Source organism: Lepidochelys olivacea (genome assembly GCF_965140295.1).
Source record: "Lepidochelys olivacea isolate rLepOli2 genome assembly, chromosome: 5".
Classification (NCBI taxonomy): Eukaryota; Metazoa; Chordata; order Testudines; family Cheloniidae; genus Lepidochelys; species Lepidochelys olivacea.
The window spans coordinates 127,514,725-127,536,228 of NC_140415.1; the positions used below are offsets into that span (position 1 = coordinate 127,514,725).

The following is a 21,504-nucleotide window of genomic DNA, read 5'->3' on the forward strand; positions in this document are numbered from 1 at the left end:
TAAATTCACTGCCGTGAAAAACACATCACCACTGACTGTGAATCTGATCTCCCCTGTGAAATTTGGCTATTGGAGGGGAAGCACAGGGCTCCAGCTGCTAGTCCTGGCCAGGCTGGGGAGGGACAGGACTTCCTCTTCCCCTGCAGGGGCTGCTTCAGGAGCTGGGTCAGACCCACCTCTGGGAACCTCCACTGCCTGCAGGAAACTCCTTGGCTGCTGGTTGGGACAGCCCCTGACCCGGACAGGAGGCTACAGATCCAGCTGTTAGCCCCTGACCCGGGTGTGAAGCTGCAGGTCGAGCTGTCAGCCCCCAACTGGTAACCCACCCCTCACATACCTTGGACCCTCACTTCTGCGCTGCTGCTGGCAGGGGCACTGGCTTTCGAGCTTGGCACCTGGCAGGCTGCCCAGCTCTGAAGGCAGTGCCCCTGCCAGCAGCAGCGCAGAAGAAGGGGTGGGAATCCCATGACCCCCTACAATAGCACTGCAACTTCCCACCCCACCCTCCTTTTGGGTGGGGACACCCATAGTTACAACACTGAATTTCAGATGTAAACATCTGAAACAGTGAAGTTGACTATTTTTAAAACGCTATGACTGAAATTTACCAAAATGGACTGTGAATTTGGTAGGGCCCTAGCTATAAGGAAACTCTATACTAGTATAACTGTGTCCACACTAAGGCTTGTGCCAGGGTAACCATATCAGTAGGTCGTAAGATCACAACTCTAACCAAGTTTCAGAGGGGTAGCCGTGTTAGTCTGTATCAGCAAAAACAACAAGGAGTCCTTGTGGCACCTTAGGGACTAACCAAAATAGTTATTCTAGTACTAACCCGGTTTTTAGACCAGGCCTAAGAAGGATTTTAAAGACTATTTTGCATGGGTTACCTGTGTACATTGTATATCTCAGCCATTTCACACAGAATGGTGGAAGCTGCATAATTAGGAATCCTTGTCTTAACAAAATTGTTTGTGTTTGAATAAACATTTGAATTTTATTTGGTAATGCGTTTTAAAAATCAGTTCTAATAGTCCAAATTTCAGTTAATTTAAATATACTAGTAAACTGTGCAAGAAAATACTGAAGCTTTTCTTCCTCCTCACAGCCTTATCCACCCTTTATGCCTCGAAGACTCACAGGGCGCAGTAGATATCGATCCCAGCAGCCAATACCACCACCCCCTTATCATCCCAGCCTGTTACCATATGTGCTGTAAGTTTTGTGCAGCTTTTTGTAGCTTGTTAAATAACGTTTTTAATGTACTTTCATTTTTAAATGGTCCCTTTAACATAGGCCTTATCCTGTCCTCAGCCCAACACTGTTCCCTTTCAGGCATAGCACATAGCAATACCTGTCCTTAGTTTGCCTTAGCATTCCCATGGTAAGGGGCTTTTTTCGGTTGTTTTTAAGTTCCTTACATGTTTACCTTTCATATCAAATTTCCCACATTTGGGCTTTGCCCACAAGCAAAAACAGTTGAGCCACTTTCAAGGATGAACAGAGTCAAACACTTGCTGTTATATTTTTTTTAAGTGTTTGTGTCCTCTTGCGAACAGTGCTAGCACTTCAACAAGCAAATGGTAGAAATGTGAAATTGGGCGGGGACATAGTCCCAGAGTCACTCATGGGTCTCTTCCTGATCCTGTGGAAGGCTGTTGAGAGTTGGTCCACCTGTAACAGTATGTAAAATATACTTGTATGCTAGGCTTTTGTATTTATTTTTTGTTATGCGGGTACAGATTACGTTCTGAAATGTCCTTACAATGGGATGAAAACTTAAGTGTTTATACTCAATTCAAATCCAACAGTCTTTATTCAGGGATAAATTGCTTTACTTAGTTTGAAACAGTTTTACTGAAAAATAATGGAACATTACATGCTGTTACTTTTTCTTATTGACTGAACTGCTAATCTGTTGTAGATGCTGAATTTCTGTCCTGAATCCAATCAGCCATTTCTTTAAGAGGGTGGGGAAGAAACAAAATTCAGGGATTATGATGGGCCTACAAAACTGGGTAGGGCTCCTTTCTGCTGGAATCGGGTGGATGAAAAGCCATATTCCATGTGCTTTGTTTGTTCTTTGGATGCTGCGTCTATTTTTGAGCTGAACATAAAATGCTTGGAAAGAGAAGATGAATATTTGTATTCCTCCCTATATCTGAAAGACAGCATTGAAAAAGAGCTCATCGAGTTTCAAGTCTTTTGTTGGATTCCCAAACCTCCAGTTTCTTTCACTATGTGTACTCTGCGGTTCCAGACTCTGCTAAATTGCATTTGAATAAATGATCCAATGAACTTGCAAAGCTTTAGATCACACGTTCTTGTCAGAACTTCCCCAGATGCTGTGCCCTCCTGACTTCCCCATCCCTGGTGACTTAGCAAAGTCGAGAGACTGCTGTTGTCTGTCTGAGCCCAATGAGACCACATTTATAGTGCTCTAGAAATCTTAACTTGTGAATTTCCCTACTCTCTGCTGTAAGTTTTAAACTATAATGCTTTTTCGTAATTTTTGGCATATATATTTCTTGTTTTTAATTTAAAAAAAAGAAAATATTAAGAACAGAAAAATGAACACCCCAAGCTTGATCTCATTTCCCAGATGCAGAAACCCCTCTGTCTTCTCCCTGGGCTGAATTCCTGTAATATACACATGTATTTGTGAATGTGCAGTGGGATCTACTCTCAAAATGTGCAAATGAACCAACTTGCACGCTTATTTACATGTATTTGTGTATTAAAGAACTTAGGCTTTTTGCATTGCAGAGCCACATCAAGTTTGGGGTTACTTGTCTTTGGTCATTTTTTTTGATCTATTTTAAAAGCTGAACAGATCGAAGCCAGACGTTCTGTTCTGAATTTTAGTTATCAGTGCAATGATACTAATTAGGAGGTAAGGTTTCTATGGGAACATTGACTCGTAGGTATCTGAGACATAACCTTATAAATAGCAATTGAAAATATTCTACTGTGTGTCTCATGTGCCATGTCTTGGAGTTAACTTTGCTGTGAGTACCTTAACTGTTGAATTGCCTGAATTCTAATCCTTTATTTAATGCATTAATTTAATATTTCCATTTAATTTCTAAAGCATATTCATTTTAATAAGTGAACAAGATTACAGGTGGAGAACATTGGGCATAACTTTGCTGAAAGTTTAATTTTATGAATAGTAAATCCTATCCCTGATTGATCTTCCTGCAGATCAATGCTTCCAGTGCCACCTGCAGTTGGACCAGCTTTCAGCTTTGAGTTGGATGTGGAAGATGGAGAGGTGGAAAACTACGAGGTTGGTTTATGATGTGCAGATATGTTTGGGGAACAGTAGTTAACTTAAATGATGAATTTATATTGACTACCAATCTTTTTTTGGGGGGGGGGCCTTTTTAATAAATGTTATTCTGAAAATAGACTCTAGAAACACTACTTTACGCTTGTTGTACTGGATGTTAAAAACTAAGATGTTACGCTTTTTTATTTTGTTAATATTTCTTTTCAGAACCCTCCCAGACTACTAATCATTAATTGCTCAGCTTTTCATTCTAGATTTCACTTTTTTCTTGCATTTTAATTGATTTTTAAATATTTTACAGAAGTAAATGTCATGTAGTGCATTTTACATGACTTGCTAATCGATGTTAGCTTTACACATTAATGCTAATATTATAAGATGAATTCAGCTAAATGTGAAACATAATGCTTACAAAATTTCATCATGCACTTTGTTGCCTTAATATTAAGGGTACTGTCATAAGTAACAAATATGGAAAAAACACATACCAAGAAAGTTACAGGTTAAAAATCCTAACCTTTGAAATATGGAAATAAGATGTAAAAGTTGTGAACTGGAAGCGTATATAAATATGCAAATACCATTTCAGTTGATGCATTCTCTAATACAAATATTGATGTGAAAATAAAGCAGTAAACCATCATAGGGTGTGCGCTTAGATGGCCTGTTGGTTCAGGAAGTGCACTGATAACCTAATGTACAACTTGAAGTAGCGTATTGTTGTTAGAGTACAGCTTCGTTCTTTTTAAAACCATTCATCTATCTCAGTCCTGGCACTTGGGTTATAGTTCCTCCCAGCTAGCAGATGGACAGTGATATGTCTTAAGCTTTTCCTTTCTCTTCCCTCCCCTTCCTCCCTGCTCTCCCCCAGTTCCCTGAGCTTAGAAACCCACTTCTCCCTTTTTCTGTTCCCCAGGAACCTCGCTGCCTAATTAGTAACAGATGGTGGCCAGACAGCTACTTTAAATTTTTGGCGACTTATTGAAACCGTCAGGCTGCAACTCTAGTGAAGTCTTTTGTTTGCTGCTTTCCCCCCCCCCCCCCAACAGAAGGTGAGAGTTGAAAGGGCAGCTGTGCTGAGGGGGAGAAGTGAGAGGGCAGTTAAAAGTTGTTTTCCCCTCATCTGCCTCTCCTTTCCAGCTCTTCCCACTGCCTGCCTCTCCTTTCCCTTGATCCATCACTTCTGTTCTGCGTGCTGCAGTGGTGCAGTATTTCCAGCTTGATATGTGCGAGCTCCACTGGAGCTGTTGCCGTGCAAGTTAAGAGATTGGATGATCTTGTGGTTAAGACAGTAGGCTGGACTCAGGAGATCCAGATTCAGCTTTCACTTCTGCCACATACTCCCTTTGTGAACAATTCACCTAATTTCTCTGTGCCTCAGTTACCCTGTTTGTGAAGCTCAGTTTGCTGCTTCCTCTCCTCCCAAGGGTATTGAAAATAAATCATTTACATGAGAGAAGTGAAGTGTTCTGATATTGTGCTCCATAGCAAAGCCTATACATGAATAAAAATATTCATAGAATCATAGAATATCAGGGTTGGAAGGGACCTCAGGAGTTCATCTAGTCCAACCCCCTGCTCAAAGCAGGACCAATCCCCAATTAAATCATCCCAGCCAGGGCTTTGTCAAGCCTGACCTTAAAAACTTCTAAGGAAGGAGATTCCACCACCTCCCTAGGTAATGCATTCCAGTGTTTCACCACCCTCCTAGTGAAAAAGTTTTTCCTAATATCCAACCTAAATCTCCCCCACTGCAACTTGAGACCATTACTCCTTGTTCTGTCATCTGCTACCACTGAGAACAGTCTAGATCCATCCTCTTTGGAACCCCCTTTCAGGTAGTTGAAAGCAGCTATCAAATCCCCCCTCATTCTTCTTTTCCGTATACTAAACATAACCCCAGTTCCCTCAGCTTCTCCTCATAAGTCATGTGTTCCAGTCCCCTAATCATTTTTGTTGCCCTCCGCTGGACTCTTTCCAATTTTTCCACATCCTTCTTGTAGTGTGGGGCCCAAAACTGGACACAGTACTCCAGATGAGGCCTCACCAGTGTCGAATAGAGGGGAACGATCACGTCCCTCGATCTGCTGGCAGTGCCCCTACTTACACATCCCAAAATGCCATCAGCCTTCTTGGCAACAAGGGCACACTGTTGACTCATATCCAGCTTCTCGTCCACTGTAACCCCTAGGTCCTTTTCTGCAGAACTGCTGCCGAGCCATTCGGTCCTTAGTCTGTAGTGGTGCATTGGATTCTTCCTTCCTAAGTGCAGGACTCTGTACTTCTCCTTGTTGAAGCTCATCAGATTTCTTTTGGCCCAATCCTCTAAATTGTCTAGGTCCCTATGTATCCTATCCCTACCCTCCAGCCTATCTACCTCTCCTCCCAGTTTAGCGTCATCTGCAAACTTGCTGAGGGTGCAATCCACACCATCCTCCGGATCATTTATGAAGATATTGAACAAAACCGGCCCCAGGACTGACCCCTGGGGTACTCCACTTGACGCCAGCTGCCAACTACACATGGAGCCATTGATCACTACCCGTTGAGCCCGACAATCTAGCCAGCTTTCTATCCACCTTACACTTCTTTAACTTGCTGGCAAGAATACTGTGGGAGACCGTGTCAAAAGCTTTGCGAAAGTCAAGGAAGAACACGTCCACCGCTTTCCCCTCATCCACAGAACCAGTTATCTCGTCATAGAAGGCAATTAGATTAGTCAGGCATGACTTGCCCTTGGTGAATCCATGCTGACTGTTCCTGATCACTTTCCTCTCCTCTAAGTGCTTCAGAATTGATTCCTTGAGGACCTGCTCCATGATTTTTCCAGGAACTGAGGTGAGGCTGACTGGCCTGTAGTTCCCAGGATCATCCTCCTTCCCTTTTTTAAAGATGGGCACTACATTAGTCTTTTTCCAGTCATCTGATACCTCCCCCGATCGCCATGAGTTTTCAAAGATAATGGCCAATGGCTCTGCAATCACATGCGCCAACTCCTTTGGCACTCTTGGATGCAACGCATCCGGCCCCATGGACTTGTGCACGTCCAGCTTTTCTAAATAGTCCCAAACCACTTCTTTCTCCACAGAGGGCTGGTCACCTCCTCTCCATGCTGTGCTGCCCAGTGCAGTAGTCTGGGAGCTGACCTTGTTAGGTGAAGACAGAGGCAAAAAAAGTATTGAGTACATTAGCTTTTTCCACATCCTCTGTCACTAGGTTGCCTCCCTCATTCAGTAAGGGGCCCACACTTTCCTTGACTTTCTTCTTGTTGCTAACATACCTGAAGAAACCCTTCTTGTTACTCTTAACATCTCTTGCTAGCTGCAACTCCAGGTGTGATTTGGCCTTCCTGATTTCACTCCTGCATGCCCGAGCAATATTTTTATACTCATCCCTGGTCATTTGTCCAATCTTCCACTTCTTGTAAGCTTCTTTTTGTGCTTAAGATCAGCAAGGATTTCACTGTTAAGCCAAGCTGGTTGCCTGCCATATTTACTATTCTTTCCACACATCGGGATGGTTTGTCCCTGTAACCTCAATAAGGATTCTTTAAAATCTTTACTGAAAGAGTCTGCCCAGTTCACTGTGACTTCATCATTCCTTGGAAGCTCAGCACATAATCTCCAGACCTGAACGCAGCTAGGCAAGAAGTGGGAGCCAGAGGTGTTGTCCCTTAAAACTATAGGTCAACCAGGTAGCAATATGAAGTCAGGTTGGGCAACTGTTTCCTCTGATTATTCATACTATTATTTCAGTTTTTTTCTGTCTAAAACAAAATATTTATCATTCTGTGAGCGCAGATGCAGGATGGATTAAGAACTGGGTCGTGAAGATTTAGATAACCCAAACAGAGCTTTCTTATACAGTTCAAAAAGTACTTACCTGGGAGCAAACTCTGAAATGAATGTTTTCCAAGAGCCTGTAATATAAGGGAAGGGGAGGTAAAGATTCTCAATCCCTCTTGCTAGAACTTTGGATGAAACTGTATGGTGGGATAGTGACAACATTTTATGTCAAAAAAAATAAATTGCAGTTGCAGGGGAGCTGGAGCTCCTTTGAACAATGAGTGTAAAAAGCACAAACTCCTCTTTCTGCAGGCGCTGCTGAATTTGGCAGAACGATTGGGAGAAGCCAAACCACGAGGACTGACGAAAGCAGACATTGAACAGCTTCCATCTTACCGGTTCAATCCAAACAACCACCAGTCAGAACAGACTTTGTAAGTGCATTGCTTTGGCCTCTCAATTTAAAATGCATTATCGGTTATTTTGATCCTTCTAGGTTGGAGTCCATGGTAGCCAGTATTGTAACACAAGTGCTCAAAATGCACATCAAATGGTATGTGCCTTTTTAAATTTTCCAGCCCAGATAATAATTACCCTGACTTTGGAATTTGAGGTGTTTTAAGGTTTAAAATGATGAGTAGGTAAACTTGGAACAGTTTTTAAAAGTTGCTTGCTACATTAAAGGGACATCGTCAACTTGAAATTTACCCTATATCAAAAATAGTTTCAGGCACTGTCCCTACCTCTGAATGCCCTTGCCAGTTTTTGTGGTTTACACATTTTCCTATTAATCTGTTTATCTGTTCTATTTGGAAGACCACACAAACAAAAGGAGAAAATGATTATACATGGGAGGCAGTGAAAGTGACTATACACAAAGTGCTGTCAGATATATAAAGTAAACAAACTGGAAGGAAAAAAAATTGCCCTTTTTTCAGTCTTCTAGTTATAACAGTCTTGGGTATTACTTGTAATGAGAAGTAAGGAATAGATTTTCAGGTGGAAATGTGATTGTTTTTTGCTTTAAGTTGACGATGTTTCAACCATGATCTGTTTTTAAAAAAAAAAAAAAAAAAAAAAGACTGAACAGAAATATAAATTAAAGGGAGAATTTCTAAAAAGAAATAATCTGATCCAAAGTTCACACTTTTTTAAGAGGGGGGGAAAAAAAGTGGCAACTCATAATTAGCCTTTTTATATATATTAATATTTTAAAAAAACAAAAACCTATCCTAATATTAAAACTGAATGAAAAGTACTTAAGGGATTTGCACTGACTAATCTTCAGCAGCTCATTGCAAACTTCAATATTCTTATGAATCACTGTAACAAAATGTTGCTGGTGCTATTGATTGGAGTGGTGAAGATCCTGTGTGGTGGGAGCGTTAGCCCTTCCCTGTGCTGAGGTTTGAAGCCAAAGGTACACAGCATTGGATCAGCTTTGTTTACACTGGCACAGCCAGTCTACACTAGACGTTTGTTCCCATGCCGCTCCATCAGTGCAGCTGCTCCTACTAAAAACCCCACTGCAAGCACAACCTATAAGCTGTCTGTCTGTAGAATGCCAATTTGTTGTTCGAATGACAAATAACTTCAAACTCTGCAATCTTTTTTTTAGGTGCGTAGTATGCATGTGTGATTTTGAGTCAAGGCAGCTACTTAGAGTCTTACCTTGTAACCACGAGTTCCATGCCAAGTGTGTCGATAAATGGCTTAAGGTAAAAAAAAAAAAAAAAAAAAAAAATCTGTTCCAGTGAGAATTTATAATGGCCTAGTTTGTAGTTGTACTTATTTGCAGTTGCATTTCATCTCTTGTGTCATCTCTTATTTTTCCTTTCTGATATTTAGGCTACAAAAGCCAACAGACTGAAAGGGCTGCCTCCTTTTGCAATAGCTTTATTTTCTAATAGTTGATGAAGGGAGATTATGTGAACTCTGTATCAAAACTAGTGTCATTAAAAAACTGACATGAAGAGAGTTATCTTGACCAACAAATTTAGTTCATTTTCAGTTGGACGTAACCATGCCTGTATTAATATAATTTTATGATAAAGTAGGAAAGTTTAAAGTAGAGTATGGGATTTGTGAGTAGTCCGAATACTGCTTCTGACTCTTACTTAAGCAGAATTGATATTAACTGAAAGTGAAAGTACCAAAAATCTTTCTAGCTCTTTATATAAATGTAAAGTCTGGGGGCAGGGAGAAAAATGCATAACTGGTCAAATTTCTCACCAAATTAAGGCTTTACACATGAGATAAGATATATATCTTCCAAAACAAGTTATTTTAAAAAATATGAAGAATCTAAAAGCAGGACAACACCATACAGAAGGTGCAAAGTGCGGGGTACAATTAGTTAGGTAGAAGATGATATACAGAGACAGATCTCTGCAAGCTGCATTATCCAGACCTACTGCCAGCAAGGTATGGTTTCCCATCTTGTCTCTCACATATTTTTAGTATTTTGTTCTATATGGATTCGTTTATTCTCTATTTTAATCTTTTCCATTATATATCTCTGGTTACAGCAACCCAATGAGAGAGGGAGAAATAAATATGAAATAATCATTAGAGAATAATACAGCCACTGTCTTATATTGTATCTGTTTTAAGATGCATTTTCTTTAAAAACATGGTGCAAGAGTCTAAGCAGTCTTGTTGCTTTGCTGATAGGTGCATTCTTAGATCATACACAGCTGAACATAGAGAGAGTACTACATTGGTAGGCTTCTGAGGGTCAAGAAAACAGCTGCTTTATCATGCTTACTGCAGAAAGCTTTAGTGTGGTAGTCAGTAGTAGTCTAGTTGATGAATCTACCTTCTCTTGGGTAATGAGTTCAATGCTAAACAAATGTGCATGAATAAGAGAGACTGGGATTTAGAGGCATGCTACTAGATCAGATACTCATGCTCTGAGATTGTGGAACGGGTGCCCTAAATTAAATTTAGGGCCAAACTTAACTTCAGGTAGTCTAAAGTTTTACAAAACCTAAGACCAGTAAAAATGTTTCCATACATTTATTTAAATTTCCAGTGGAAACCATTTGTATGCAGTAGATGTTCTGCAATATTCTAAACCCAAACATTGCAGCATTATGATAGTGTCTGAGAACTAGAAACTGAAGTATAAATGACTAATGTTTTTAGTAGCACACTGAGAAAAATGCAAAGAATAAGGATTGTTTTCAGATGTTTTTACTCAGGCTACGTCTACACTTGCAGATGGAAATACTGCACCACTGCCAGGATGCAGAACGCAGGTGATGGATGGATCAAAGGAAAGGAGAGGCAGGCAGTGGGAAGAGCTGGAAAGGAGAGGCAGATGAGGGGAAAACAACTTTTAACTGCCCTCTCACTTCTCCCCCTCAGCACAGCTGCCCTTTCAACTCTCACTTTCTGTTGGGGGAAAAAAAAAAGCAGCAAACAAAAGCCCTCACTAGAGTTGCAGCCTGACGGTTTCAATAAGTCGCCGAAAACTTAAAGTAGCTGTCTGGCCACCATCTGTTACTAATTAGGCAGCGAGGTTCTGAGGGCTCGCACATATCAGCCCTGAGAGACAGCAGCAGGGAAAACGCTGCCGTGTGTTCACGCTATCAGCTCTGAGCGCAGTGGCATGGCCACATTAGCAGCTCTGGCAACGCCACAGAGAGCAGTGCATTTTGGTAACTATCCCAGTGTGCAAATGGCTGCAGTGTGCTGTGGAAGGGGTTTGCAATGCCTAATGGGGCAGGCCCAGCATCACATGATGCAGGTTTACCAATCCCATTGTTCCAGGGCATCCTACTAGATTGCCAGCTGCTTTTTCAAATGGGGGATGGCGTGTGACAGGGACTATGTTGTGTGTATGTGGGGGGAGAGACTGTGTGTTTTGGGGGCAGTGTGTCTCAGCTTGCTGTCTCGCAAGTTCAGATAGCGGCAGGGGGAAGGGGAAAACCCTGACATCAGACCTCACCCCTCTCTCTCACGCACACACGCCTGCCTCTGCATCAGGAACTTTCCACAGTAATGGTTTGCTTTGTATCCTGGAGCAGATAAGCATGCCAGCTGTCAGAAATGGCGCTTTGAAAGGAGATATCTGCATGCCTGTAGGCAAGTTCAAAACAATGACGAGAGTGGCCACCTGTCTTCAAGGGATTATGGGATGTTTCTGGAGGCCAGTCACAGCACAGTAATGCAACACGTCGTCCACACTGACACCCCAGCGCTTCAACCAGGGTGCAGAAAGCTCTATGCTTCTCGTGGAGGTGGATTACCAGGGGCACTCCAGCCGCAGAGTCCAGGCGCTCTAAGTGCCTTGCCAGTGTGGACTCCTCAGGAGTTAGGGTGCCCAGGGCTGATTTAATGTGCTCCTACTTGCAAGTGTAGACAAGGCCTCAGTGATTGACAATTAACTGGAGATACTTAACATGTTTGTGAGGACACTCACCATACATTCCATTCCACTCTTACCAGTCTCCATGCATTTGTAGCCTAGGCCACATGTGTGGGAGGTGTCCACACCAGCCTTTGCAAATGTGTTAAGTACTTCAGGTTAGATGGCAATTCAAAAGTCTAGTGAAGACAAAGCCCTAAGAAAACTGTATAGTGAAAAATCAGATTTTGGAAATGTTTCCAGTAGCAATGATGTAAGGTGATTTGTTTACTGTAGATAGGGCCCCACCAAATTCACAGCCGTGAAAAATGCGTCAGACAGTGAAATCTGGTCTCCCCCTGTGAAATCTGGTCTTTTGTGTGCTTTTACCCTATACTATACAGATTTCATGAGGAGACAAGAATTTCCCAAATTGGGGGTCCTGATGCAAAAGGGAGTCACGGGGGGCGGGGGGATCAAAAGGTTATTGTAGGGAGAGTTGTGGTACTGCAACTCTTACTTCTGCGCTGCTGCTGGTGGTGGAGATGCTTTCGGAGCTGGGCGGCTGGAGAGCGGCGGCTGCTGCTGGCCGGGAGCCCAGCTCTGAAGGCAGAGCCGCCGCCAGCAGCAGCGCAGAAGTAAGGGTGACATGCCCGGGCAGCAGCCACCACTCTCCAGCTGCCCACCGGTGGTAGTGCAGAAGTACGGGTAGCAGTCCTGCAGCCTCCCCATACAATAACCGTTTGACCCCGACTCCTCCCACAACTTCTTTTTGGGTCAGGATCCCTACATTTACAACACTGTGAAATTTCAGATTTAAATAGCTGAAATCATGAAATTTACAATTTTAAAAATCCTATGACCAAAAATTGACCAAGGTGGACTGTGAATTTGGTAGGGCCCTAACTATAGATAAGGGGATTTGATGATGGTATCCCTTAAACAACTTAAAAATCACTTCAATAGAAACTTTTGTACCTATTTTTGTTACTGGTAACATCTCAAGGTTGGTCTACATTAGAAAAATGTTACTAGTCAGTGTTGGTTAGGACTGTGATTTTTTTTTAATTATTATTATTATTATTTAAACCAGTCATTCTACTGGTATAGGCCTGAATATGGATGCAATTATACTGGTATAAAGATGTCTTATACCATTATAGTTTGTCACTTCCCAAACTGGAATAAGCTATACCAGTGGTATAAGCACTTTTATGTCAGTATAATTCCCTCAACACAGGGTGGAGGGATGTTGTCGCTTTAACTGTTCCAATATAATTAAAGCAGCAAACTTTTCTAGGGTAGAGAAGCCCCCAGGTGGTTATAACTGGAAGAGATCAAAAATTAAATATTTTCCTTTTGTCCATTTTATATTGTGTGTGCATTTGACAGCTTTCTTTGTACGTTGTCAGTTTCACTGTGTTCTTCGAGTGATGATCCCTATTGTGTTCCACTGAGGGTTATACGCATGCACTTGGAGCCAGAGATTTTGAAAGTAGTAGTGTCCGTTGGTCCGCACATGCACCCTTGCTCCGCCTCATGGTTTCGTCCAAGGTGATAAAGGGCGGAGCGGACCGATGGCACCCCTCAGTTTTTCTCACCACCACATGGTTTGAGTCGGAGTTTCTACTGTTCTCTTGCCTCTTGTGACGCACTTGATTAAAAAAATAGTTTTATATTGTGTATAGTTAGTATGTTACTTTTTTGTAATAATTTTAGTGTTGTTAGTAGTAGTTTTTAGGATTTTAAGGACTTTGGAACTCTGTTTTACCGGTCGCCCCCCCCCAGCCCCCATGCCTGGATACTGGATTATGCCAAAGATGTCGAGGTTCAAGATCTGCACCTCCTGCCCTATCTCACTTTCCACCAGTGACCAGCACCAGTGCTGCCTTTACAGCTTGGGAGAAGCCCCGGTTGCATACAGGTGCAGTATCTGCTTCTCCTTCCCAAGCCATACCCAGGACGGCTGGGCTCTCCGCCTCAAGAAGCACTCACGGAGGTTGTCATCAGGCTGCAGTCAGATCTAGGCCGGGGAACACCAACTCTCTCCTCCCCCTCCATACACCGGCCTGAGCAATCGGAGTGCGTCTCCTACCGCAGAGCACTATTCTGGTTCCGCTGGTACCAGTGCTATGGACCCTGTGCTGGGGCCTAGTTGTGAGGCAAGGAAGCATGCGCATAAGCATGGCAGTAAGCCTTTCTCCAGGCCCAAGTTCCAGCCATGCAGAGCTGGCATGTTCCAAGGCTCAGAAGCACAGTAAGAAGCCGCACAGAACATCTGATCTGCCCACCGAACTGCAAACTCCTTCCAGGTCAGCACTGCCAAAGTCAAGGGAGCCTTCGGTTCCTAGGCGGTTCTCCTTTTCAACTCCCATTCTGGCTCTGGTTCCGACTGCAGAGAGCGTGTCACTGACACTGGGGAGACTCGAGTCTGCCCCCGAGTCTCATGAACTCTTGCTTTGGCAGAGGTGAGGTCTCCACACCTTCAAGTGCTATTCCCTCCTAGGAGAGTATGCTTCCTCACATTAGACTTGCCTCTTTCAGGCCATGTTCCAGCCTGCTCCTCAACAGCTCCTGCAGTTCCAACAGCACCGTCATTTGAACCGGGCTCTGACTTCTCTGCATCAGAGAACTCGGACAGAAAGCAGGGTCCGCCCCTCCTCTATCGTCTGTATGCCTTCCCTAAGGTCCCGCTGACTCAACGGCAATACCCTCCCTTTGCCCAGCCCTGGCATCACTGGTATCCCACTCCTAGGGACTGTACACAACAACCACTGGATCCACCTGTTGGCCATACTGGGGGTGATGGCCGCAGTATCTGCCATTGGAATCTTCCCACTCTGCTTGTGAGGAGTCTCCAATCTTGCCCCTTTGATAGTCATCGAGCAGGTGTTCAGAACAACTATTGGAGGATGCACCACTTAGTCCAACTCCAATGGTACTGTCGGAACTGGAGTGATTGCCCTCGTCATCCCCTGATGCCATGGTGTCTTCGACTCCCTCTTTGTCCCTGGTTGACAACCGCCAATTTCAAGAACTGCTGCATGGGGTGGGGATTCCCTTTCACATCCCACTGGAGGAAGTACAAGACAAGCATCACCAGCTTCTTGACATCGTACACGCCTCAGTACTGGCCAGAGTGGCTCTACCGATCAGTGATGCCATTCTTCAACCAGAACGGACTGTATGGCACACTCCAGCTAGCTGCAAACCCATTCTCAACGGGCGGAAAAGCAATACTATGTGCCTCTGAAGGGGTCTAATTTTCTCTTCTCTTGCTCCTCAGCCAGTTCCCTCTGTTATTCAGGCAGCAGTGGAACAGGCTCAGCAGCAACACGCATGCTCCACCCCGGCAGACAAGAAAGGCAAGTGACTGGACCTTCTAGGTTGTAAGTTCTTCTCCTCTGTTAGCATACAATTCCGCATTTCCAATTACTTGGCTCTGTTCATCAAGTACTGCTTCCTTACCTACAGCAAGCTGGCGGATTTCACAGACAAACTGCCCCGGCAGGATCAAGCTCGCTTCCAGGCTGTCCTACAGGAGGGGAAATTGGTTGTGAGAACAACACTCCCGGCTGCAGTGGATGTGGTGGATACTTTCTTCGTGCACAATGGCTACAGGGATCGTCATGCACAGGGAGTCCAGTTTCCCAAGGGAAGTCTAGACCACCATAAAGGGTCTCTCTTTCGTTGAGTCTCATCTCTTCAATCAGAACACTGATTGACACCCTCAAAGACGCCAGGGCCACTCTGCGATCACTAAGTATCTACACACAATCACTCAAATGCAAATTTTACAGCCTACCTCTGACGCAGCAATGTAGAGCTCCCCAGTTCTTCCTCCAGCAGACTTACGAGTCTCCTTGCAAATGGCAGAAGACCCAATGAGCTGTCATCCTGGTTCATCTTCACAACCTTCAGCGTCTCAGAGTTAATCTTTGCAGAAGAATTATTTCGGTGTGCAACCAGAGAGCCATCAACTACCCTGTCTCACATTGTGCACCCGACCCACCCCCTTCTGGGGGCATCTAGCACTCTTTTTACCAGCTTGATGTGTTGTAACAGACAAGTGGGTCCTGGATGTCCTTCAGCATGGCTATACAGTTGAGTTCGCAACACCACCTCACCCACATCCTCTGCCCCGGCCCTGCCTCAGGAACCATTTTCACAACAGTATCCTTGCCCAGGAAGTGGACTCCCTATTGCAGAGAGGAGCGATAGAACCTGCAGTGTATCAGGGCAGTGGGTTCTATTCCACCTATTTCCTGGTCCCCAAGAAGAAGTGTGGGTGAAGGCTGATCTTAGACCTCGACCATCTCAACCATTCCATATGCAAGCCAAAGTTTCGTATGGTCACCCTAGCAACCAGCATGCCTTCCTAAGAAGGAGTCATGTGGTGTATGGCTCTTGATATGCGAAATGCTTTCACATGGATATCCATCTTGCCCACAGTTGTTTCCTGAATTCACAGACTGCCTTCGTCGCTTCCAATACATCTACCGTTTGGACTCAACACTGCTCCACAAGTTTTCACCAAGGTTTTCTCGGTAGTGGCGGCCCACGTCTGGTGTGAAGGGGTCCTTACATTCCCTTATCTTGACAATTGGCTGCTGGCAGTGAGATCAAAAAAGAGAAGCTTGAGCCTTGACCTCCATGCTGCTCACACTCCTCTCCTCCCTGGGGATTAGTGTACATGTCGATAAATCAACTTGGGATTCCACACAATTCCTAGAATTAGTTGGGCCCACATGAGCGCGATCTCGGCACATGCCTACCTGCCAGAGGACAGGTTCCAAACCCTACAAGAGCAATTTCCATGGTGCTCTCCAGTCTTTCTGTTCTGGCCAGGACTTGCCTTTCTGTTCTTGGCCACCTGGTGGCTTGCACGTATGTGACTGCCTTGGCCCATCTCTGCTTCGGCTGTCTACAACTGTGGTTTCAGAGAGTCTGTTCCCCCACGTGCCATACCATGGACTTTCTGCTGTGGGTTCCCAACGATATCTCTTCCCTCCAGTGGTGGATGGACTCAGGCCGGGTCTACACTGGGATGCCATTCTTTTTGCCCTCCCCATGAACAACAATCATCATGGATGTGTTGCTTGTCGGATAGGGCGCCCACATGAGTGAGCACATTGATTCAGGGAACCTGGACTGGTCAGGAATTTCAGATCCACATCAACATCCTGGAACTTCTGGCAGCATTCCTCTTATCCATCTATTCCAGTCACGTTCTCACCATGTTGGACAACACCACCATCACAGTTTACTACATCAACAAGCAAGGCGGCATGAGGTCGCCCGTGTTTTGCGTGGAGGCTGTTTGGGATTGAAAAGCCCAACCTGAGTGCACCTGGGTGACTCAGAAATCAGAAGACAATGAAAAAGAACCCACATTATTTTTTCCAAATCCCATGATTAAGCCACTCATAGTATTTTTTTAGGCCTGATTCCTGATTGTTGAACACTTGGGTTTGGCAATACTGTGTGTTATATTTTTAAAATCCCAAACCATAAGTAAATAATTGTAATCCATCTTGGTTCTGGTGACATTATCAAAACTTCTGTTTTTGTTACAAGGCTTTCACAAAAAGCCCTTAGGTAGAACTACTCAGTTTTAAATAAACAGTATTTAGAAGATCTCATTAGAAAGTTTCTTTAGAATAATTTTGAGGAAGGTTACAGTACATCATTTAATGGTATGTGCATGCTTATGTTTGAGAAAATTAATTTGCCTCAAGTAACTGCCCATTAAGTGAAGTTTCCATTCATGACCTGCACTTCAGTATGCACATCCAGTTCCTACTTAAACCATTGAGAGTGATGTTCAAATAAGGAGAAAGGGGACTAAATTCCATGAAATATATGCATTTAACTGATTCATTATGGTAGAGAATCCTAAAACATGGGAAAATGCTCTACTGTTAAAATTTGTAGAGCTGTTAATATAGCATTACAGGAACATGAGTAATTTGACTTAATTTGATATTAAGATGTTAGTTATTGTTTATTTAGTCTGGTTTTGTGGATTAGTTTTCTATAATTTGCTTTCAGTAAACTACAGTATATTGATACTACCACTAGATGTCCTATATAATACTACAAATAGCTAACACTGAAATATAATCTTGATGAGTGTATCTGTTCAGCTCTCAAACAATATAATCTAGGAAAAGATGACCGTTTTATTCTAAATTAGATGGATTAGTTGCATTATATCTAGAATAGAAGAGTGCAGAACAGATACTTGCTCTGCTAAGCTTAAAACCTCTATTGACATAGCTGTGTCAGTCAAGGTTGTGAAAAAAAACCTCTCCAGTGACAGTGATGCCAGCAAGACCCTCAATATAGAGAAAGATGCCAGCACAAAATGTAAAAGGGGAGGTGGTGTTCCCACATTGACAGGAAAAACTCCTCTGTTGGTATAGGCGGCATCTATGCTAAGGGACTGGGCTGACATAGGCTCTGCAGTGTACACATAGCCAAAGGTAAGGTGACTGAATTCCCTCAAATGGTTATGAAACCATAATGATGCAGGAAGAAGTGCACTTGGGTTTTGTGTCTTCAGTTTGCAGCACCGTTCCTCATTTCCCCCTAAAATGTCAATGACACTCTGATGCAAGAAGGTGTAGGACAATAATGGTTACTTACAAATGTGATGGAGAGAAAAAATATATATATTCATTTTTGGTTGCACTAAGAAACTGGAACATTTTTCTACTAATTGTGAAAATACTCAAAACTTGATCACTGTATAGACATTATTGAAAGTCCAACAGTTCACTAATCATCAACACTGCTGCTTTGATTAAAACCTTAGCGCACCTGTCTAAATACTGTAGTTCAAATTGCAAATATCAAATTGGAGGAGTCTGGGAGTCTTGTATCCCTTTTTAGGGAAGATTTTAATTGCAAATGTGATCTGCAGAGTATTTTTGAAATATTGGCTTGCCTCTTTGTAAAGACAGCCTGAAAGTGTTTATCCCTTCATTGTTAAAATTTTTTTAGCAGTATCAGGAATGTGAGTCTGATCAGTGATGAGCTGCTAAAATCTTAATAACTGGTTCCTGCCTCACCCCATGAGGGGGTTGTGGCCCACCCCCGAGACCCCTGCCCCATCCACCCCACTCCCCGTCCCCTGAGTGCCCCCAGAACCGGGCAGGGGGGTCTTGTGGGCCACTGTAGTGGGTGCCCACCCCGCCCCTGAGAGCCAGAGGGACCTGCTGGGGGGCAAGGTGGGGAGTCCTGGCAGTGCTTACCTGGGGTGGCTCCCGGGAAGCATCCAGCAGGTCCCTCTGGCTCCTAAGGGTGGAGCAGCATAGCTAGGGGGGGAGCAGGCGCTCCCCCCACTGATCACATCAAAAGTGGTGCTTAGGCACTGACTCCATGGGTGCTCCAAGGCTGGAGCACCCACACTGGCAGCTCCCTGCCCGGCCCCAGCTCACCTCACCTCCGCTCTGCCGCCTCCTCTGAATGCACCGCCCCGCTCTGCTTCTCCGCGCCGCCCGCCCCCCCCCCAGCTTCCCACAAACCAGCTGTTCGCGCGGGAAGCCCGGGAGAGCTGAGAAGCAAGCGGTGGCTACATGCTCAGGCCCAGGGAGGCAGAGCGGAGGTGAACTGGGGCGGGGAGCGGTTTTCCTGCCCCTTCCACCCCCCTGGGTTACCTGCTGCTGTGCGGGCGGCCCTCCTCGCCCCCCCCGCCACCGCCGCCCCAGCTCACCTCCCCGGGCCTGAGCACAAAGCCGCTGCCTGCTTCTCAGCCCTCCCAGGCTTCCTGTGCGAACAGCTGATTCGCGGGAAGCCTGGGGTGGAGGGGAGCAGAGCGGGGCGGCGGGTTCGGGGAGGAGGCGGAGAGGAGGTGAGCTGGGGGCGGGGTGGGGAGGGGAGCTGCCAGTGGGTGCTTTGCACCCACCAAATTTTCCCTGTGGGTGCTCCAACGCCTAAGGTGCCATTTTTGGCCAGTTAAATTTAGAAGCCCTTTTAGAACCGGTTGTCCCACGAAGGGCTTCTAAATTTAACAACCGGTTCCAGCTCACCACTGAGTCTGATCTTCCCTGATTTTGCTGGGGGTGGGTGTTGCAGAAAATGTGCACTTAGGGTATGTCTGCATAGCTGTGGCAGCGATTTTCAGACTCCCGGTCTGCAGACTCAGGTGCTCTCTGCAGTGCTCAAAACAGCTGTGTAGGGCTTCGGGCTCTGAAGCGCATCCCTCACCCCAGGCTTCAGAGTCCAACCTCCAGCCGGAGCCCAAATGTATACACAGCTGTTTTTAGCACTGTAGACCAGGGCTCTAAGACTCACTGCCCCAGAGGGTTTTGGTTTGCTATTGTGCCATGTAGATATGCCCTGTGAGCACTCTCTCCTTAATTGAAGGGTGGCAGCACTCATTCTTGAACAGACATCTTTTTACATATAGTTCTGCATACTGTGTTCAATAGATGTTGTTAAAACCAGTCTAACTAAAACTTCTTTCTCTTCCCAGCTGCTCAGCTTTCAGTGTCTTGTGATGGCATAATGTCATCATTCTCCATAATTCTTCTAGAAAATTCTCATCTCTCACAATTTGTGGGTGTTTAAAAAAAAAAAGTCAAAATTTTAAGTTGACAGACCTCTCAGGCCACCTTCACACATAATAAAGAAGCCAAAAAGGGCACAAACCCAGTTTATGTTCCTGTTGTGATTCCATTTTGGATTAGCACATGCCTGTTGTATAGTGTTGTATAAATAAGCATCCTTGTCAATGCACTAAACCTTGTTTTACTTTTGTTTCATAGGCAAATCGTACCTGCCCAATTTGTAGAGCTGATGCTTCAGAAGTGCATCGTGATTCAGAATGACCAATCTAAGAGCACAATTCTAGTTTGGGTGTTCCTAGTCACATGTATAGACGAACTATCCATCGAACTTACCCGTGTGGCTGCCAGCCTTCCCTTTACACGAAAGGGTCAATGGACCTTTTTTTGCACTGTGTGATTTAATCAATTATAAAGCTTATAATTAGTCTTCACAATTATGGGATTGTTATACTAACCGTGTGATTGGAACTCCAAAGATTTTATTTTCTTTAGCTTAATTTTGTGCGTGCACTAACATTCCCTGGTTTTTGTGTGATCGTTCCGAGTGTTGCTGCGAGGTTACCGTGGACGTGATCTTCTAGCATGTGCTTTTATAAGACGTGGTAGCTCCAAGCAATTATAGCAATCTACCTTCCATAGAGCCTTCAGATACTGTGAGTGGGAACGAATGGTGTGGGTGGGAGTACGCATCTGCACACGAGAGTGTGTGTGGGGTGTGCTAATGAGTGTGTGTGCGCGCGTACGTCTGAGAACCTGTATACCAGCATGTACTGAGAACGTGTGTGAGTAGTATGTATTATGCTGCAATGTATAATCTTGTGTGTTATTTAAACAGTACTAGTACTGTACACTGGTTTCTTTCCTTGTGTTTGCAGTTGCACACTGAATGCTAAGGGTGCAGCAATTATAGGCATTTAATATTTCCTCCCCTATGTACTTAATGGTATAAAAAGACCTTTTAACTTTTATTCAGACACCTGTTATTGCTTCCCCTTCACTGGCGGTTGTAAGTGTACCACTAAAGAGTGCGTTGATTGCGCCATACATGATTCATCTTATTTTTAGCTCATGTCATAAAATCCAAATTTGACATTTGCTGATTTACTGCTAATTTATCAATAGTTGCAGTATCGCACAAAATCAGTTAGCAATATTAACATTGTCAATTGATCATTTGAATGTTGATGTTTTTCTGTTTTCCTTTTTAATTCCTCTGGCCAGTCTGAATTATGTTCAGTTGATTTCAGAATAGAGGTCAGGTCTGAAGATGCTGAAGTAACATATTCCTCTCCATATGCAGAAGCTGAAAGGACATTGAGAGTCTTGTGCAACAGCTCTTCACATTGTTGGCCATTGTACTTGCTAAGTACATAATCTTTTAGCTTATAAACTTTGGCTTTAACTCATTTATGTTCTTTTTCACGTATAAGGGAGTTTGTGTAAGTGGAAGAGAGGCTACCTTTTTAGTCCTGCAACTTTATGAACAAAATATAATTCTTAGCA

The 21,504-nt window shown here is 44.1% G+C and overlaps 1 protein-coding gene across 2 annotated transcripts in view; it reads left to right on the top strand.

Moving 5' to 3' along the window:
• The window catches only part of RNF38 (ring finger protein 38), a 187,778-nt gene extending 167,343 nt beyond the window's left edge, over positions 1-20,435 (top strand). For both annotated transcript variants that reach the window (XM_084628431.1, XM_084628432.1), the window contains 5 exons: positions 1,109-1,215; positions 3,205-3,289; positions 7,390-7,511; positions 8,696-8,795; positions 20,200-20,435. In XM_084628431.1, coding sequence (XP_084484557.1) covers positions 1,109-1,215; positions 3,205-3,289; positions 7,390-7,511; positions 8,696-8,795; positions 20,200-20,262 — 477 coding nt within the window. In that variant the 3' untranslated portion in view covers positions 20,263-20,435. The remainder of the gene's footprint in view (positions 1-1,108; positions 1,216-3,204; positions 3,290-7,389; positions 7,512-8,695; positions 8,796-20,199) is intronic.
• The last annotated feature ends 1,069 nt before the right edge of the window (positions 20,436-21,504 follow it).